The sequence below is a fragment of the Bubalus kerabau genome, chromosome X (genome assembly GCF_029407905.1).
Source record: "Bubalus kerabau isolate K-KA32 ecotype Philippines breed swamp buffalo chromosome X, PCC_UOA_SB_1v2, whole genome shotgun sequence".
NCBI classification, from domain to species: Eukaryota; Metazoa; Chordata; class Mammalia; order Artiodactyla; family Bovidae; genus Bubalus; species Bubalus kerabau.
Window position 1 is genome coordinate 69,075,629 of NC_073647.1, and position 18,699 is coordinate 69,094,327.

General features: G+C 38.1%; 1 protein-coding gene across 5 annotated transcripts in view; it reads right to left on the bottom strand.

Annotated features, from left to right (window-relative positions):
* RBM41 (RNA binding motif protein 41) overlaps window positions 1-18,699 on the bottom strand; it is a 73,116-nt gene extending 54,417 nt beyond the window's left edge. For 2 of the 5 annotated variants that reach the window (XM_055565552.1, XM_055565553.1), the window contains exons 1-5: window positions 18,158-18,353; window positions 15,244-15,360; window positions 14,490-14,682; window positions 13,810-14,014; window positions 11,879-11,950 (exon numbers count right to left, since the gene is read on the bottom strand). In XM_055565552.1, the coding sequence (XP_055421527.1) occupies window positions 11,879-11,950; window positions 13,810-14,014; window positions 14,490-14,682; window positions 15,244-15,360; window positions 18,158-18,243 (673 nt within the window). In that variant the 5' untranslated portion in view covers window positions 18,244-18,353. Of the gene's footprint in view, window positions 1-11,878; window positions 11,951-13,809; window positions 14,015-14,489; window positions 14,683-15,243; window positions 15,361-18,157; window positions 18,355-18,571 lie in introns of those variants that run through there. The other 3 variants (XM_055565555.1, XM_055565551.1, XM_055565554.1) reach the window with 3 other exon arrangements.

Here is an 18,699-nt window from a genome sequence, read left to right on the forward strand (position 1 = left end):
CATGGATGGAGGAGCCTGGTAGGCTGTAGTCCATGAGGTCGCTAAGAGTCGGGCATGACTGAGCAACTTCACTTTCACTTTTCACTTTCATGCATTGGAGAAGGAAATGGCAACCCACTCCAATGTTCTTGCCTGGAGAATTCCAGGGATGGGGGAGCCTGATGGGCTGCCGTCTATGGGGTCGCACAGAGTCGGACACGACTGAAGTGACTTAGCAGTAGCTGCAACCTTACACCAGGCTTCCCAGGTGACTCAGTGGTAAAGAATCTACCTGCAATGCAGATGTAGGTTCGATCCCTGGTTTGGGAATATCCCTTGGAGAAAGAAATGGCAACCCACTCTAGTATTCTTGTCTGAGAATTCCCATGCACAGAGGAGCCTGGCGGGCTACAGTCCAAGGGGTCGCAAAGAGTAGGACACAACTGAGCATACACACACACACACACACACACACACACAACCTTACACTCTATGTGTAATTCAGAAATTAATTCAAAATGGTTCATAGACCTACATGTATGAGCTAAAACTATATATCTTCTAGAAGAACATATATGAAGAAAATCTTTATGATCCTGAGTTAGAAAGAAATCTTAGTTACAAGATCAAAGCAGAAGTCATAAAAAAATTACACTTCATCAAAATCACAAACTCTCAAGCTTCAGAAAATGCTGTTAGGAAAGGTGGTATCAGTGAAAATGGCAGAGTTAAGAATCTCTTAAAGGAGAACACTGACAGAAACTGTCAAAATCAACTTGTTTTCAGAACTCTGAAAATTAATCAAAGGCTTGTAGTAATCTGGGAAACATTTACTGAAGAAAAATAGCTGAATATCAGTAAGAATAATAAGTTTTATAGCATTTTAACTTGCCTTTTCCTCATCCTTTTTCCCCAGATCTGTAGTAACCTTGAAACCAACAACCCCGCGTCAGAGAAAACCAGTAAAGAGGGAAAACAGAGTTGGAGTTCCTTCAAAGCCCCATTCCCAGAGAACTGTCATTACTTGATCTATCTAGTAAATCTCACAAGCATTATTCTCTTTATCTGACCTGGCTCAAAGTTCATCCAGTGCTAACAGCCTTTTTCCTGAGAACTTCTGTCAAAGACAATCAGAGACACTTGTTGAATTTTGTGGCTAGCTGAGGTGGTGGAGTTGAGACAAACAATAGGTTACCAATATGCTTAGAAGGAAATCCTAGAGAATAAAATGTTGTTAGGGGCCCTGACATATTTTGAAGAATCTAAAAGGCCATGCACATGCACAGAGCTGTCCACATGGCCAAAGCTTTGTGTGTACTCAGGAAAGACCTGAAAAATCCCTGAGCTCTCACCGCTGACTAATACTGAGTTTCTGCGCAAGCAGGGAGTGAAGGCTACAATGGAGTTAATTGCCTGGTTGACTGTTGATGATGTCCTTGGCTTGCACACAAAGTCCTTCAGAACTGGGAAATCCCTCAGTACTGGGAAAAATACTAGTTCTAGAAATAATTAAAACACTGTGTTAAACTAAAGAAGGCCATATATTATATGAGATGATTATATTATGTGATTCCATTTATAAGAAATGTCCGGAATAGGCAAATCCATATGGATAGGCAGTAGATTAGTGGCTCTCTGGGCTGGGAGTAAAAACAGTAACTGAGAACAATCTCTGGGGTGATGAAAATGTTCTAAAATTTAATTGTAGTGACGGTTGAACAATTCTGTAAATTTACTATGAACCACTCAATTGTACATTTAAAATGAGTTTTATGGTATGTAAAAGATAACTCAATAAAGAAGTGAAAAAAAGGATCCAATTACATTCTATAAGAAACTTGTTTTTTTTTTTTCAAAATATGAAACTCACTTTCAAATATAATATAAATAGGATAAAAGTAAAATGAAAAGTAATTCTGGAATGTTCGAGTAAAGACCTCTGAAAATCTGCTGCTCCATAAAAGCAAAAAGAACACTGGGAAAAGTCAAAATAAAACTTTTGGTAAGTCTGGAAATTAAATAAAGTTTTATAACAATACGAGAAACAGTATTCAAGAAAAATAGCTGAGTTGCAGTAAGAATAGTAAGATTTGTTGCATTTTAACTTTCCATAATCCCATTTCCCTCTCTCCAGTTTTTCAGCAGCTACTATGATAGTTGTGAAAAGCATTAGCCTAACTTACATTGAAGGAAGCAGAGCAGTTCCAGAGCTTCCATCCTCAGAGAACATCACTATTTGATTTTCTTCTACTTCTGCTTTATTGACTACATCAAGGCCTTTGACTATGTGGATCACAACAAACTGTGGAAAATTCTTTTTTTTTTATTTCACCTGTTTCTTTTTATTTTTTTATATTTATTTTATTTTTTAACTTTACAATAAAATTCTTAAAGAGAGGAATACCAGACCACCTTACCTGCCTCCTGAGAAATCTATATGCAAGTCAAGAAGCAACAGTTAGAACCGGACATGGAACAACAGACTGGTTCCAAATTGGCAAAGGAGTACATCAAGGCTGTATATTATCACCCTGCTTATTTAACTTCTTATGCAGAGTACATCATGAGAAATGCCAGGCTGGATGAATCACAAGCTGGAATCAGGATTGCCAGGAGAAATATCAATAACTTTAGATATGCAGATGACACCACCCTTATGGCAGAAAGTGAAGAGGAACTAAAGAGCCTCTTGATGAAAGTGAAAGAGGAGAGTGAAAAAGCTGGCTTGAAACTCAACATTCAAAAAACTAAGATCATGGCATCCGGTCCCATCACTTCATGACAAATAGATGGGGAAACCATGGAAACAGTGAGAGACTTTACTTTTTTGGGCTCCAAAATCACTGCAGATGGTGACTGCAGCCATGAAATTAAGACGCTTACTCCTTGGAAGAAAAGCTATGACAAACCTAGACAGCATAGTGAAAAGCAGAGACATTACTTTGCCAACAAAGGTGCATCTAGTCAAAGCTATGGTTTTTCTAGTAGTCATGTATGGATGTGAGAGTTAGACTATAAATAAAGCTGAGCACCAAAGAATTGATGCTTTTGAGCTGTGGTGTTGGAGAAGACTCTTGAGAGTCCCTTGGATTGCAAGGAGATCAAACCAGTCAATCCTAAAGGTAATCAGTCCTGAATATTCATTGGAAGGACTGCTGCTGAAGCTGAAGCTCCAGTACCTTGGCCACCTGATGCGAAGAACTGACTCACTGAAAAAGACCCTGATGCTGGGAGAGTTTGAAGGCAGGAGGAGAAGGGGATGACAGAGGATGAGATGGTTGGATAGCATCACCGACTCGATGGACATGAATTTGAGCAAGCTCTGGGAGTTGGTGATGGACAGGGAAGCCTGGTGTGCTGCAGTCCATGGAGTCGTAAAGAGCTGAACATGACTGAGCGACTGAATTGAACTGAAAAGCTACATTCTGAGGGTTTGTCTTTGACTTGGTTCATACCTAGATCATGTCAAGAGCAATCAATGGCGCTTATTTAACCCTGCAGCTACTTGAGTGGCATTACCAGCTAGAGCTAAGAGAAGGCTGACAAACAAACAAAACTTAAAAGGAAACATAGGGAATAAGGATCACACTGATTTCAAAATAGATTATAAAGCTACAGCAACTGAAACAATATGGTAGTGGCTTAAAGACAGATATGTGAACCAGTGGAAAAGAATAGAGAGCCGAGAAATAACTACACATGTATAGTCAACTGATCTTTGACAAGGGTGCCAGGAATACATAATTAGGAAAGGATAGTCTCTTCAACAAATGGTGCTGGGAAAAGTATACGAAAGTGAAAGTGAAGTCGCTCATTTGTGTCTGACTCTTTGTGACCCCATGGACTGTAGCCTACCAGGCTCCTCTGTCCATGGGATTTTCCAGGCAATAGTACTGGAGTGGATTGCCATTTCCTTCTCCAGGGGATCTTCCCGACCCAGGGATCGAACCCGGGTCTCCCACATTGTAGACAGACGCTTAACCGTCTGAGCCACCGGGGAAATCTATATCCACATGCAAAAAAGTGAAACTGTACCCTTATCTTATGCCTTTCACAAAACTCAATTCAAAATGGATTAAAGACTTAAACATAAGACCTGAATTCTAAAACTCCTATTGAAAACATAGGGAGAAACCCTCTTGACATTAGTGTTGGCAATGTTATTGGCTATAACCTCCAAAACACAGGTAATGAAAGCAAAAATAGAGAAGCGGGAATACATCAAACTAAAAAGCTTTATCATAGCAAAAGAAAGAATAGAGTAAAAAGGAAACTTATAGAATGGGAGAATATATAGTAGACTCTTGAACAACACCAGTTTGAACTGTACAGGTCCACTTAATGAAGATTTTTTTTTACAGTAAATATACACTATAGTACTACAAGATTTGTGGTTGATTTAATCTATAGATGTGAACCCGTGGATATAGAATGCTGATTATAAAGTTATACATGGATTTTTGATTGCTTGGAGTGTCAGTGCCCCCAACCCCTATGTTGTTCAAGAGTCAACTGTATTTGCAAACTACATATCTGTTGCTGTTACTGCTAAGTCGCTTCAGTCGTGTCCAACTCTGTGCGACCCCATAGACGGCAGCCCACCAAACTCTGCTGTCGCTGGGATTCTCCAGGCAAGAACACTGGAGTGGCTTGCCATTTCCTTCTCCAATGCATGAAAGTGAAAAGTGAAAGGGAAGTCGCTCAGTTGTGTCCGACTCCTAGCAACCCCATAGACTGCAGCCTACCACGCTCCTCCATCCATGGGATTTTCTAGGCAAGAGTACTGGAGTGGGGTGCCATTGCCTTCTCTGACATATCTGTTAAGGGGTTAATATCCAAAACGTATAGGAAATACCTACAACTCAATGGCATAAAAATGCCATGCTATGCTAAGTCACTTCAGTGGTGTTCGACTCTATGTGACCCCATAGACAGCAGCCCACCAGGCTCCCCTGTCCCTGGGATTCTCCAGGCAAGAACACTGGAGTGGCTTGCCATTTCCTTCTCCAATGCATGAAAGTGAAAAGTGAAAGTGAAGTCACTCAGTCGTGTCCGACTCTTAGTGACCCTATGGATTGCAGCCTAACAGGCTCTTCCATCCATGGGATTTTCCAAGCAAGAGTACTGGAGTGGGGTGCCATTGCCTTCTCTGGCATAAAAATAAAACCTGATTTAAAAAAGGACAAAGTATTTGAATAGACATTTCTCCACAGCAGATATACAAATGGCCAACATTTGTATAGGTAACATGAAAAGGTGCTCACTATCACTAATTATCAGGGAAATGCAAATCAAAGTCACAATGAGATACATGTGCATGTGTAAGTGTATGCCAAGGAAAGTGATGGCCTCAGAAGTCCCTAATCTCTCACTTCTAACTGATCTTGAGGCTCAGCATAAGCGGGAAGTGAAGTCTAAGGCAGAGTTGCAAACTGCTTCCCTGAACACTGAAAGAGTAACCTAACACACCCACACAGAGCCCCTTGATAAAGGCTCATATACTTTTTGATTTAAGACATTTAAGGAAAACTCTCCAATCATTAGTGGCTCACTATGCTAACTGGACAGAGACTTCAGTGACTTTACATGACAAAGAATTAAAAATTGACAGAATTGGTCCAGGAACATCACTAAACAAATAAATAGCAACCAACAAACCCTGGGTGGGGAGGGGTTGATTGACTTTTCAGAGTTGTTACAGAATATTATTTTAAATGTCTAATTTTCAACAATAAAATTATAAGATTGTAAGGGACTGAATATTTGTGCCCCCTCCCCGAATTCATATGTTGAATCCCCACCCTTCAATATGATATTAATAGGAAGTGGGGATGCTTGAGTAGTAAATAGGATTAGATAAGGTCCTAAGAGTGGAGCCCTCATGTATGGGATTAATGCCCTGATAGTCATCAGAGAGCCTGCTTCTTCTCTCTGCTCTCTACCAGGTGAGGATCCAGTAAGAATTCAGCAGTCTGAAACCCATAAGAGGGTTCTTATTGGAACTAGACCATGCTGGAACCCTGATCCTAGATTTCCAGCCTCTAGAACTGTGAGAAATACATGTCTGTTGTTTATAAGTCACCCAGTTTGGTACTTTGTTATAGCAGCCTGAGATGACAAAGGCATTGAAAACAAAACACCCCCCACCTTAAAACCAAGAAAGTATGATCCATACACAGGAAAAAAGAAACAGTTGATAGAAACTCTCCTGAGGAAGCACATTGGGCTTCTCAGAAAAAACAAAAAACAAAAAACAAAAAACAATGCTTTAAATCGTTATTATAAGTTATTCAAACAAAGGAAACCATGTATAAAGAACTAAAGAATGTTTCAGAATATCTTACCAAATAGAGAATAAAAATAAAAGATAGAAATTATAATAAAGAATCAAATAGAAATTTCAAGCAGTATAATAACTGAGATGAAAAATACACTAGAGGGGCTCAACAGGAGATGTGAATTGACAGCAGAATCATCAAACCTGAAGATATGTCAACTACATAATCTGAGGAAGCTTACTAAAGTTTAGGAGCAGAAAGAAAAAAGAGTGAAGAAAAAGACAATGCAGCCTTGGGAACCTATGGGAGACAAGCAAGCATACCAACACATGCATAATGGACTTTCAGAAGAAGAAGAAACAAAAAGAATATTTGAAGAGTTAATAGTCAAAAGCTTCCCCAAATTGATGAAAAACACTAATTCATACATCATGGAACTTCAACAGACTCCAAGTAGGATGAATTCGAAGATACCTATGTGGAGTCTGTCCAAAGAGACACTTAGACAAGTAGTCAAACTGTGAAAAGTAGAAGATGAAGAACAGAACTTGAAAGCAGTAAGAAGAGGCTCACCATGGACAAGGGGTCCTGAGATTAATAGTTGATGTCTCAATAGAAATTAGAAGGAGCCAAAAGGCAGTTGAGATGATACATTTGATCTGCTAAAAGAAGAAGATTGCCAACCAAAAATTCAATGTCCAGCAAAAAACTAATGTAAAACTAAAGGAGAAATTAAAACATCCCAAGATAAACAGTTCACTACAAGATGATCTGCCCTATAAAAAAAACTACATGGAGTCTTTTAGACTGAAATAAATGGACACTAAATAGTAACTCAAATTTACCCAAAGAAAGGACACTAGCAAAGTTGACTACATAGGTAAACATTAAAGACAGTATAAACGTTTTTATTCCTGTACTCTTTTTTTTGTTGTTGTTCCATCTGACTTCAAAGATAAAAGATAACTGCATAAAGCAATAATTATAAAACTCTGTTGGTAGGCTTAAAATCTAGAAAGATGTCATTTGTATTACAATAATAGTACAAAGGAAGAAGGACAGAACAGAGGTAAATAAGAATGAAGTTTTTGAACATTATTGAAATTAAGTTGGCACTAATACAAACAAAATTATTCAAGCTAAGGTGTTAATTATAATCCCCAGGGCAAATTACTAAAAGAGTAACAAAAATAGTAAAAGAAACAACAAGTTAATTAAGATGACACACTGTAAAAGCTGATTTAACATTAAGGAATAAATGGAGTAATAGAGTAACAAAAAGATACAGACATATCAAAAATAAATAGCAAAATGGCAGATGTAGAACCTACCTTATCAACAGACTCCACTTAAATGCATTAAATATAAATTAACACTCTACATAATTGGAAGCAGGGATTTAAGAAAAACATGCTCTAAATAACTATTTGCTGTCTATAAGAGACACTTTGGTTTTTTAAAAAGTTTAAAGTAAAAGGATAGAAAAATATACTCTATGTAAAAAAGAAAGTAAAGCAGAGTACAAGAAATTTGAGTCTCTCTTTTTTCCTTGGTAATTCTAGCTAAAGGACTGTGAATTCTATTGCCTTTTACATTGAGCCAACTTTTGGTTTTCTTGATTTTCTCTATTTTTTTATTCATTTTTCATTTATTTTTGCTCTAATCTTTCTTTCTTTCCTTAAGTTAGATATGGGTTTATTTGCCTTCTTTTTGTAGCTTTTTTCATTAAACTTCAATTTTTTTAGAGTAGCTGTAGCTTCACAGCAAAATTGAGGGGAAGCTACAGAGATTTCCCACCTATTCCCCTGACCCTACACATGCTTAGTCTCCCTCATTACCTCCCACCAGAGTGGGACATTTGTTACAACTGATGAGCCTACACTGACACATCATAATTACTCCAAGTCTATAGTTTACCATTTACTCTTGGTATCATATATCCAATGGGTTTGGACAAATTTTTGTAGTTTCTTAAGGTGAAAGTTTTGGTTATAAATATGAGGTTTTTCCTCTTTGTTAATATGGGCATTTACAGCTTTAAATAGTCCCTTGAGTACCTCTTCTACTGCATTCCTGAAGTTTTTGTATATTTTGTTTTCATTCATCTCAAAGTATTTTCTAATGTCCCTTGCAACTTCTTTTTGATCCTTGGTTATTTGGTAGAGTGTTAAATAATTTCCACATATTTGTAAATTTCCTAAATGTATGTCTATTATTAATTTCTAATTTCATTTCACTGTAAACAGATGTGGCGAGAGTGGACATCCTTGTCTTATTCTATTGGAAGGACAATTTCAATCTTTTCACCATTAACTATGATGTTAATTATTAAGACAAATAATGGCCAATAGATTTCTGACAAAAATGCAAAGACAAGTAAATGGAGAAAGAACACTCTTTTCAACAATTAGTACCGGATAATTGGATATTCATAAGCAAAAAAGTGAACCTTAACATAAACCTCACACCTTATATAAACATTAAGTCAAAGTGGATCATAGACTTAAATGTAAGATATACAATTATAAAACTGTTAGAAGAAAATAAAGGAATAAACCCTTTTTCATAAAATCTAGTGTTTTTAGACATAAAAAAGCACAATACATAAAAGAAAAAATGGATAAACTGGATTGTATCAAAATTTAAAATATTTCCTCTGAAGCAAAAAATTTGCATACTGAAAACTACAAAATTTTGCTGAAAGACATGAATAAATACAAAGACATTCTGTGTTCATGGATTGAAGATTTAGCATTGTTGTCAGTACCACCCAAAGTGATATACAAATTCAAAGCAATACTATCAAAATCCCAATGATGTTTTTTGCAGAAATAGAAAAATCTGGAAATTCCCTGGCAGTCCAGTGGTTAAAGACTCGGTGCTTTCACTGCTGTGGGTCTGGGTTTGATCCCTGGTAAGGGAACTAAGATCCCACAAACCATGTGGCATGGCAGAAAAAAAGGAAATCAAAAAAATCTATCCTAAAATTCATATGGAATCTCAAGGGACTCAAACAATGAAAACAATTTTGAAAAAGAAGAGCAAAGTTGGAGGTCTCATACTTCCTGATTTCAAAGTTTACAACAAATCTATAGTAGTTTAAAAAGTGTGGTACTAACATACAGACAGACATGTATACCAATGGAATAGAATGGAGAGTCTGGAAATATATTCTTTCATTTACACTCAAATGATTTTCAGAGAGTGTGCCAAGACCATTCAATGAGGAAAGACAGTCATTTCAACAAGTAGTACTGGAAAAGCTGGATATCAAACATGCAAAAAATGAAGTTGGACCCCTTATATATGAAGTTAACTCAAAATGGATCAAAGACCTAAACATAAGAGCCAAAACTATAAAACTTTTTGAAGATAACATAGGAAAAACAGTTTATGACATCAGACTTGGCAAGATTTACTGGCTATAACAACAAAAGCACAGGGAATAAAAAAATAGACAAACTGGACTTTATCAAAAATAAAAACTTTTGTGCATCAAAGGATACTATTGACAGAATAAGAAGGCAACCCATAGAATAGGAGAAAATATTTGCAAATCATATATCTGAAAAGGGAGTAATATCCAGAATACATAAAGAACTCCTGCAACTTAACAACAAACAACCCATTTAAAAACAGGCAAAAGACATCCTTGTACATTGCTGGTATGAATTTAAAACAGTATAGTCTCTATGGCAAATAGTATGGTGGTTTCTCAAAAGATTAAACATAGAATTACCATATAATTCAGAAATTCCACTTAACATATTCAAAAGAATGAAAGCAGGGACTGGAACAGACTGCTGTACATCCAGATTCATAGCAGCATTATTCACAATAGCCAAAAGACAGAAATTACATAAGTGTCCATTGACAGATGAATAGATTAACAAAATGTAGTAGATACATACAATAAAATATTATTTAACCTTAAAAAGGGAGGAAATCCTGATACATGCTACAATATGGATGCTAAGTGAAATAAGCCAGACACAAAAAGACAAAAACTGTATGATTCTGTTTACATGAGGTACCTAGAATACTCAAATTCATAGAGAGAGAGAGCAGAATGGTGGTTGGTAGAAGATAAGGCAAGGGGAGAATGGGGAGTTAGTGTTTAATGGGTACAGAGTTTCAGTTTGGGAAGATGAACAAGTTCTGGAGATGGATGGCGATGATGGCTGCAGAACAATGTGAATATACTTAATGCCACAGAACTGTACACTTAAAAAATAGTTAGAATGGTCAGTTTTATGTTAGGTATATTTTACCACAATAAAAGAAAGTTTGCTCTGCAGAAGACACTGTTAAGAGAATGAAAAGACAAGCTGCACACTGGGATAAAATATCGTAAATCATATATCCAACAGAGAATTGTGTTTTGACTATATAAAGAACTCTCAAAAGTCAACAGGAAAAAATAAACAACTAAATGAAAAACAGCAAAAGATTTGAACAGACACTTCGACAAATAGGATATAAGGATGGCACATAAGCATATGAAAAGATGTTTAATATCATTAGCCATTAAGGAAATGCAAATTAAAACTACAATGAGATACCACTTCACAGCTATTAGAATAACTAAAATAAATGCCAACAATACCAAATGCTGACAAAGATGTAGAGCAATTGGAACTCTCATACATTGCTGGTGAAAATGTAAAATGGTTCAGCCACTCTTGAAAATGGTTTGGCAGTTTCTTATAAAGTTAAACAAACACTTACCATATGACCCAGTAATCCCACTCCTAGATATTTACCTTAGAGAAATAAAAATTTTATGTTCACACAACAGCCTGTACAAGAATATTCATATCAGTATTATTCATAATCACCATAACCTGGAAACAGCCCAAATGCACTTAATGGGTGAGTGGATAGACAAACTTTGGAACATTCATACAATGGAATGCTATTCAGCAAAAATGAACTATTGATACACACAACTTGGATGAATCTCAAAAGCACTACACTGCATGAAAGAAGTCAGTCTCAAAAGATTACATTTTGTATGATTCTATTTGTATGACATTCTCTAAAAGACAAAATCACAGTGATGGAGATCAGTGATTGATTGCCAGAGATTACGAGTGGAATTGGGAGTGACTTCAATGGATAGTATGAAGGAGTTTGAGAGTGATGGAGCTGTTCTCTATCCTGATTGTGGTGGTGATTACATGAATCTATGTGATTAACATGATTTACAATTCACAGAATTGTACACACACCTCCCCCCCAAATAAACAGGCAATTTTATTGTAAGTTCATTTCAAAAATAAAGTAAAATATTAGCTACTATATCATCATCAATAGTTATACTTTACTGATTAAAAATATTCAGGATTATGAAATAGGATCAAAAAGACATTAAGGTCATTTTATGTCTGGTACAGTAACTTAAAAGGTATAGAGAAAAAAATCAACAACACTAAATGTTAAAGCTTTAAACTTCTAACTCCTCTTTAATATTCTGTATCAGGATTATATGCTCCCTGTGGATCATGTCCTATAAACATTGTCATATACTGAATATGAAATTAAATAAGAACTCAACTTAGAAGTCTGGGACCCTAGGTTACATTCCTAAATCTAACACTGTAAGAAAACTCTCGACTTGCCTTTTGTGCCTAATTTTATCTTCCTCTTCATTGAGGTCATGTACTTGTCTGCACTTGTCTTTTTGTGGTATGCTGTGAAGGTGTAAAGCAAGGAGTTTCAAAGATAGGAAACAGAACAGATTCATACACTACCCACCCACCCCAAATACCAGGTACTGCTTTAACTGATTTACATGTATTACCTCTCTTAATCCTAACAACCCTACAATACAGCTACTATTAATATTCTCTTGAAGGAAATCAAGCACAGTATGGTAACTTGCCCCACACCTTTAGATAGTAAGTGGGGGAGCCAGGATGTTCCCAGCAGTCTGTCTCCACAGCCCATGTTCTTGATCAGCAAGCTATAATGTCTCTCCACAAAAGCTGTTTCTTCATTCCTTCCTTCACCACTGCTCTTCCATGTCTATGGTCTCTCTCTCTAACAAACCACTCATTCTATTGACTTTATTGTCTAAGCATAGAGGAGTCCTGATTCTATGGATCTAGTTCTGCCCTCTCCCTGGAGTTTCACTGCTACATTTCCATCAGCCTCCTCAATATCTGCACTGGATGATCCTGCAGTCTCAAAAATTTAACATGTTTAAAATCAAACTCATCATCTTTCCTCAAAATTTTCCCATAAAGGCTTTCTTAATTTTGCCAACTGTTAAGTCACACAGCCTTGAAACACCTGGGATATCTTTGACACAGGCCTCTCCACTAACCTTCATTCTCAGTCAACAAGTTTTACCAATTGTTCTTTTGTAATGTCTCTTATAACCATACCTACTTCTCTTTCCAATTTCTTTGTCATCATCCTAGTGCAGCTCTTGCTGAAGAAATGACCGTGATTACTCCTAAATTGTTTTCCTGCTTCCAGTTCTCCCGCTCATGTATTTGATTTACTGGCCACCAGATTCATCAAGTTCAGACACTGCTTTTATTATGTTACTCCTGGTTCAAAGACCTTAACTATACCCAAGATGACTAACTGAATAACTAACTCCATGTAGATCTATACTACTTGCCAAATAAAGTTCAAAAATTTTAGCTATCTTTTTAACTTTGTCTCTCACAATACCTCCAAACATGACTTAGTTCATGACATCTGCTACAAGTGAAATGCCCCTCCCTCTCCTTCCTGAAGACTTGGTAGTATTAAAAGAACATTTAAATCTTATCTCCTCTGAGAGGCCATCTTTAGTCACATCAATGCAGTGACCTTTCCCTTCTCTGAACTCCTACAGCACTTAACAACTGTATCTAGCCTTGTTACTAAATGCTGTGCACTTCTCTCTCCAACTAGATTCCAACTGGCACAAAGTCAAGAAGTCATTTCTTAAACTTCTGCATACCTTCCACAGCACCTAGCAAAACTTCTCTGTTAAATCCACTCTTTCTGGCTAAGACACACATTTATCTGTATATTTTGTGCTAATTTATAGTTCCACCTCAGGACCCTTCATAATCTAGCCTCACCTACCTTTTCCAGTGTCATCTTCTGCCAGTCCTCACCATGTCCTACACATCCTGTCACAATGAACTTTTCACTGTTCCCTAGACACACCAGGTTCTTTCACAATCTTGTTCCTACTCACCTACTATCCATAACACCCTCTTCCCACTATTTACTGACAAATGCCTGTTGATCCATCAAGACTTGGTACAAGTACAAATATAAACTCCTGACTCCCCCAACTAGACTTAGATGCTCTATGTCTTAGGTCCCCTCAGCATCTTATTTACATCTCTACAATAGCAATTTCCAGGGTGTACTGCAACTAACTAGGTACATATTTGTCTTTCTCGTGGGACTATATATACATTCCTCAAGAGTAGCAATAGTTCATTTTTCCCCCACTCCCTCCACTAACTCTTCATAGTTAAGGCCCTGATGTTAAATCTTTCTGCCAGTGAAAGCGTATATCAAGTCAGTGGTGATCACATACCTTGGTAATAAAGAGCCTTGAGGAAAGAGTGACGATCAGCTCCCTGAAATAAAGAATTTTCTATTTCCATTTCTCGCCGGGTCAGCTGTTTGCTCTTTGCAAATCTCTGTGGCAGGCAAAGGATGCGCTGACGCTCTGAGATCCTTTCCTCAATATCTTGAAGACGGTTCTGTATTGCTTCAGGGGTTGCCCTAAGTCTCGATCTCTGAAATTGGAGAAATGAGACGGCCTGAGATGGCATATATCACAGAGGACACACCCTGAAAGTGACAATCTGATGCCTTAAACAAGAATGAAAATGATTAGGGCGCCAAAATGGTCATTTATAGATATGTCAGCTAGGAAGTCAAGGAGCGGGAATTCCCTGGTGGTCCAGTGGTTAGGATTCTGTGCTTTTACTACTGAGGGTACAGGTTCAATCCCTGGTTGTGGAACTAAGATCCCATAAGCCACATGGTACAGCCAAAAATAAATAAAATTAAAAAAATAAAATGCTATTTGTTAAAAAAAAAAAAAAAAGTCAGGGAGCAGCATCTCTTTTACCAAGGTCCTTACCTTAAAAACCAAAGAAGATTTAGATATAAGCTCAGTGTTTTGAGAACTCAAAATGAAAAGGTTCTCAGTATCAAATGAAGAAATTGTCCTTTTTATTCTCCAGAAAAAAAAATTGCCCCACTCACCTTTTCACCTGAAACATGGCTCTTCCAAATCAAGATTTCTGTTTCATTAAGCCCCAGTTCCCTGAGAGAAGCAGTCTCCTGGTCCTTCTCATGCAGTGTCTGGAACTGGGACAAAGTCATAGTCCCAGCTGCTTCCTTCCCAAAGGGCTTATACATAGTACCAGGAGCAAAGCTCTCTTTCTTAGATACACATCTACAAAACAAGCAGGAAGAGAGTAAGAACATCTTCAAGTTACCACAATGCACAGAAATGGGGCTTGCCATTAGAAGGCACAATGAAACTCAGGGGCAATTTCTCTCTTACATCCTATTTCTAGGTTAAAGCACTACTACAATGATATGGAATTCCACCAGTAGTCCAGGACTAACAAATGACTGAATCAAATATTTATTTACTGAGCACTTACTATGCATCAGACACTGTTCCAGGTACTGAGGATTTAACAGTAAAAAAGACAACAGTTTCTGCTTTGTGCAAGGAACTGTAGAAGAGAGGCAAGTAAGCAGGCAATAACACTACTGGATTATAAGTACTATGAATGTTAAAGGAAGACACAGGAATGGTACTCAGCCCAGACAGAGTAGGATATGGAAGGCTTCCTAGAAGAGACACAGAAGTAAAACCTTGACTAATTAGTAGAAATCTGCCAAGGAAAGGGGGGGTGAGAGAGGAGTCTTCCACCCAGACTTGAAGAGGTATCTGTCACCTGGAGCTGAGGGTCTATGATACTCTTTTTGCAAAATCAATACCTACTCCTCAATGGAGACAGAGGTATCCAGTTGATGCTGAAGGAGGCTTTTCAGCTGCCTCTCCCCTTCTGTTTCCAGCTCCTCCAGGACATGCTCATCACTCTTGACACAGCTATTTACCCTGGAATAGATACAAGGATATATACAGAAAGTAGAAGTGACACTGAATCTCAAAATATATTCTTTAGCCATATTATATCTACCATTAGTGATCCCATTTGTTCAAAGATACTTCTCTATTTGTTGCCCTTTATCACTCATTCCACAAACATTAACTAAGTACCTGTTTATACACAATGAATGCACTCTGCTGGGTACTGATAGAGTCAAAGATACGCAAGACACAGTCCCTCTCATTAAGAAGCCTGCAATTTATTTAGGGAAAAGTAATAGATATGGATGTGTTGTATACAGGTGCCTGGGGGTGAGGGCAGAGCAGGAAAGAGGGAGGGAGGGAGAATGAAAAGCACAGGGAGAGACTGACAGAGAGAGGGAGAGAGAAAGAAAGAAGAGAAGAACGATATAAAGAAGCATATGCCAAATCAGTAGGAGTTCACAGAAGAAATAACTGGGATGCAAGGTAGTAAATGAAGACTTTGGAAAGGTAATTTTTACACTGGCATTTGAAGGACTCTGTGTGATGAAGGAAAGAACAGGGAGAGAGAGCATGAAGAGACAGAAGTATGTTCTGGGGGATAATAAGAAATTTAATTTATCTGGCATTCATGTATGGCAACCTTGGGAGATCATGTTGGAGGGATAGTTAGACTGTGAATGGCCTTAAATACACCAACTAAGAGGTCTCAAACTTAATGTACAGGTATTAGAAGGCAATTTATTAGGCAGTTAAGTGACATGGTATAAGCGATGGTTTAGGAAAACGAATGTGGTTATAATAAGCCTTATGGATTAGTAAGAACAAAACCAGAAGAACTAGTTAGGAAACTACATAATTTATCAAACATGAGGTGATGAAAGTTCAAAGTGGAGTGCTAATAGTGACAATAGAAAGGAAGGCTTAAATGAGAAAGGCCTTTTGAACATAGGGGTAAGGAAGAAATGAAAAATAACCCCAAATTTCAAGCTGTGTAACTGAGCGATGGGACCAATGAACTAAAGAGGAAGTTCCAGATGGAGTAAATGGTTTGGGAAAGGGAAGTCATTCTTCTTTTAGCCATGTTGAGTCAACTAACTATTACAATTGAAATACCAACATGAAGTATCAGGAATGCTTCAAAGACATACTGAGCCTGAGGTGACAGAAGGTGATATTGGCTAGAAGGAAAGTGAGAGAGAGAAGAAGTGTTGTATAGATGGGAGTCTGAGGCTGTGCATGGAAATCTTGAGTCATCTGTATTGTCAGGATCTGGAGCTGTGAGAGAGGAGATCCCCAAAAGATAGATAGAGTATAGAAGCAAAGGTGAAGGGGATCATAACATTTTATAGCTTAAGCACTACTGTGTGGATATCTAGGTAATGCTAAATAATGAAAAACTCTGAGCATAAAGAAATAGCAGGACCATTTAAGTGTGCAAGAACAGATTTTAAAAGAAAAAAGCAAAGTAAGTTAACTCGATGAGGAAAATAAATACTAAATACATTTCTTAGCCCTTTACTATTGGGGTTATGATGAGACCTAGAAGATGTATCAAAGAAGGCAATGGCACCCCACTCCAGTACTCTTGCCTGGAAAATCCCATGGATGGAGGAGCCTGGTAGGCTGCAGTCCATGGGGTCGCTAAGAGTCAGACAGGACTGAGCGACTTCACTTTCACTTCTCACTTTCATGCATTGGAGAAGGAAATGGCAAGCCACTCCAGTGTTCTTGCCTGGAGAATCTCAGGGAGGAGGGAGCCTGGTGGGCTGCCGTCTATGGGGTCGCACAGAGTTGGACACGACTGAAGTGACTTAGCAGCAACAGAAGATGTATCTCCCATAATTATAAAGAAAATTCCCATACTCTAGAAAGACTTATAACAACTTTGGGAAATTTTAAAAGATCCATAGGCCCAGGGTTTTAAAAAATTCCTTTCAAGTATCTTAATATTTCCTTATTATTTAGAATTCTGAAAGTTCTTGCTAAATTTGAAGTGGCTTTGAAATGAATAAATCATAGCTAAATACATCAGCACACATAAATTTCAAAAAGAAATGTACAGTGAAAATAGCGCCAGAAAAATTCATACAATATGTGTCTATATAGAGTTGAAAATGGAATAACACTAGCGACATTTTGTTTAGATATAAATTCATATGTGGCAAAACTATTTAAAAAAAAAAGCAAAGAAATGATTAAGGCAAAATACTGGATAGTGATCCTCTCAGGGAGGGAAGAGAAACACTCAGGAGCACACAAGCAGACTTCTGATACTGGTAATGTTCTATTGTAGTGAGGACGACTCTATTATTATTCTTTAACCTGTATATATTCATAATTTTGCATGTATGAGAGATATTATAAACAAACTTTTAAAGGCATTTTGAAGCAGGGAAAATCAGAAACTACTTTTTTTTTTTAAGATGCAGAAACTAACGGTGCAGGAGAGCATCATACCTGTAAGAATTTAAATGCACCGCCTTATTCCAGTGATTATTCTACTTGCAGAATGAATACAAAACTAATTTGATAAGGAGTCTTAAAAAAGGTTTCGTGTACCGTCAGTAATCGATTGCAAGCGCAGGCTTTCAACAAAGATCAGCCACGTTAAAGCTGCCATTTCCTGCAGAACCGGTAGGGGGAACTGCTCGCAGCGGTGCCTTTCTTTTCTTACAATAGATGGATACGGGTTTGTTACTTTGCTTCCAAATTTGTAGAAACAAAGTATCACTTGCTTACTTTCAGGTCTGAAAGTACTAAACGGTCTCTGAGCCCGAAAAAATCCGCTATAAACACAAACACTGCACATAAACGCGCCCACCTTGAGCCCATTTCTGAGGATGGAGAGGAGGTCGGGCGGGACAGGAAGGATCTGGCCCGGGTTTCTACGGCACAGACTGGTTTCATCAATCGATCAAGACCCTTTTACCGAGTGGTTCGGTCTGAAACATAAAGGAGCTACAGCATCTGTCCCGGGGCCAGCGCCGCTGCCTAGGTGCCTGTTCCAGGAGGGCATCCCTACGGGGACCGGCAGCGGCGGCGGCCCTTCCTGAACTTCACCCTACAGGCCTGTCCAGCCCGTCTCCCCTTTTCCCTCCTCCTCTGTCTTCCCGCTCACACGAAACCCTATGCTCAGAACGTGACATACCCCAAACCCAAAGTAACAAAAGCCATTTGAAAAGTCAAAAGGTAGAACAGAGCGCCCTTCGCCGTCTGTTCTCAGACAATCCCTTACCTCTTCATGTTTCCACAGGCCCCTAGATCTAACTTGGGTAAAACAGGCCGCGGACTTCAAGTCCCAGAACTCTGCGCGGCCGACTCGAAGGGGTTTGTGGTGGAGCGCGGTGCTCTGGGAATTGTAGT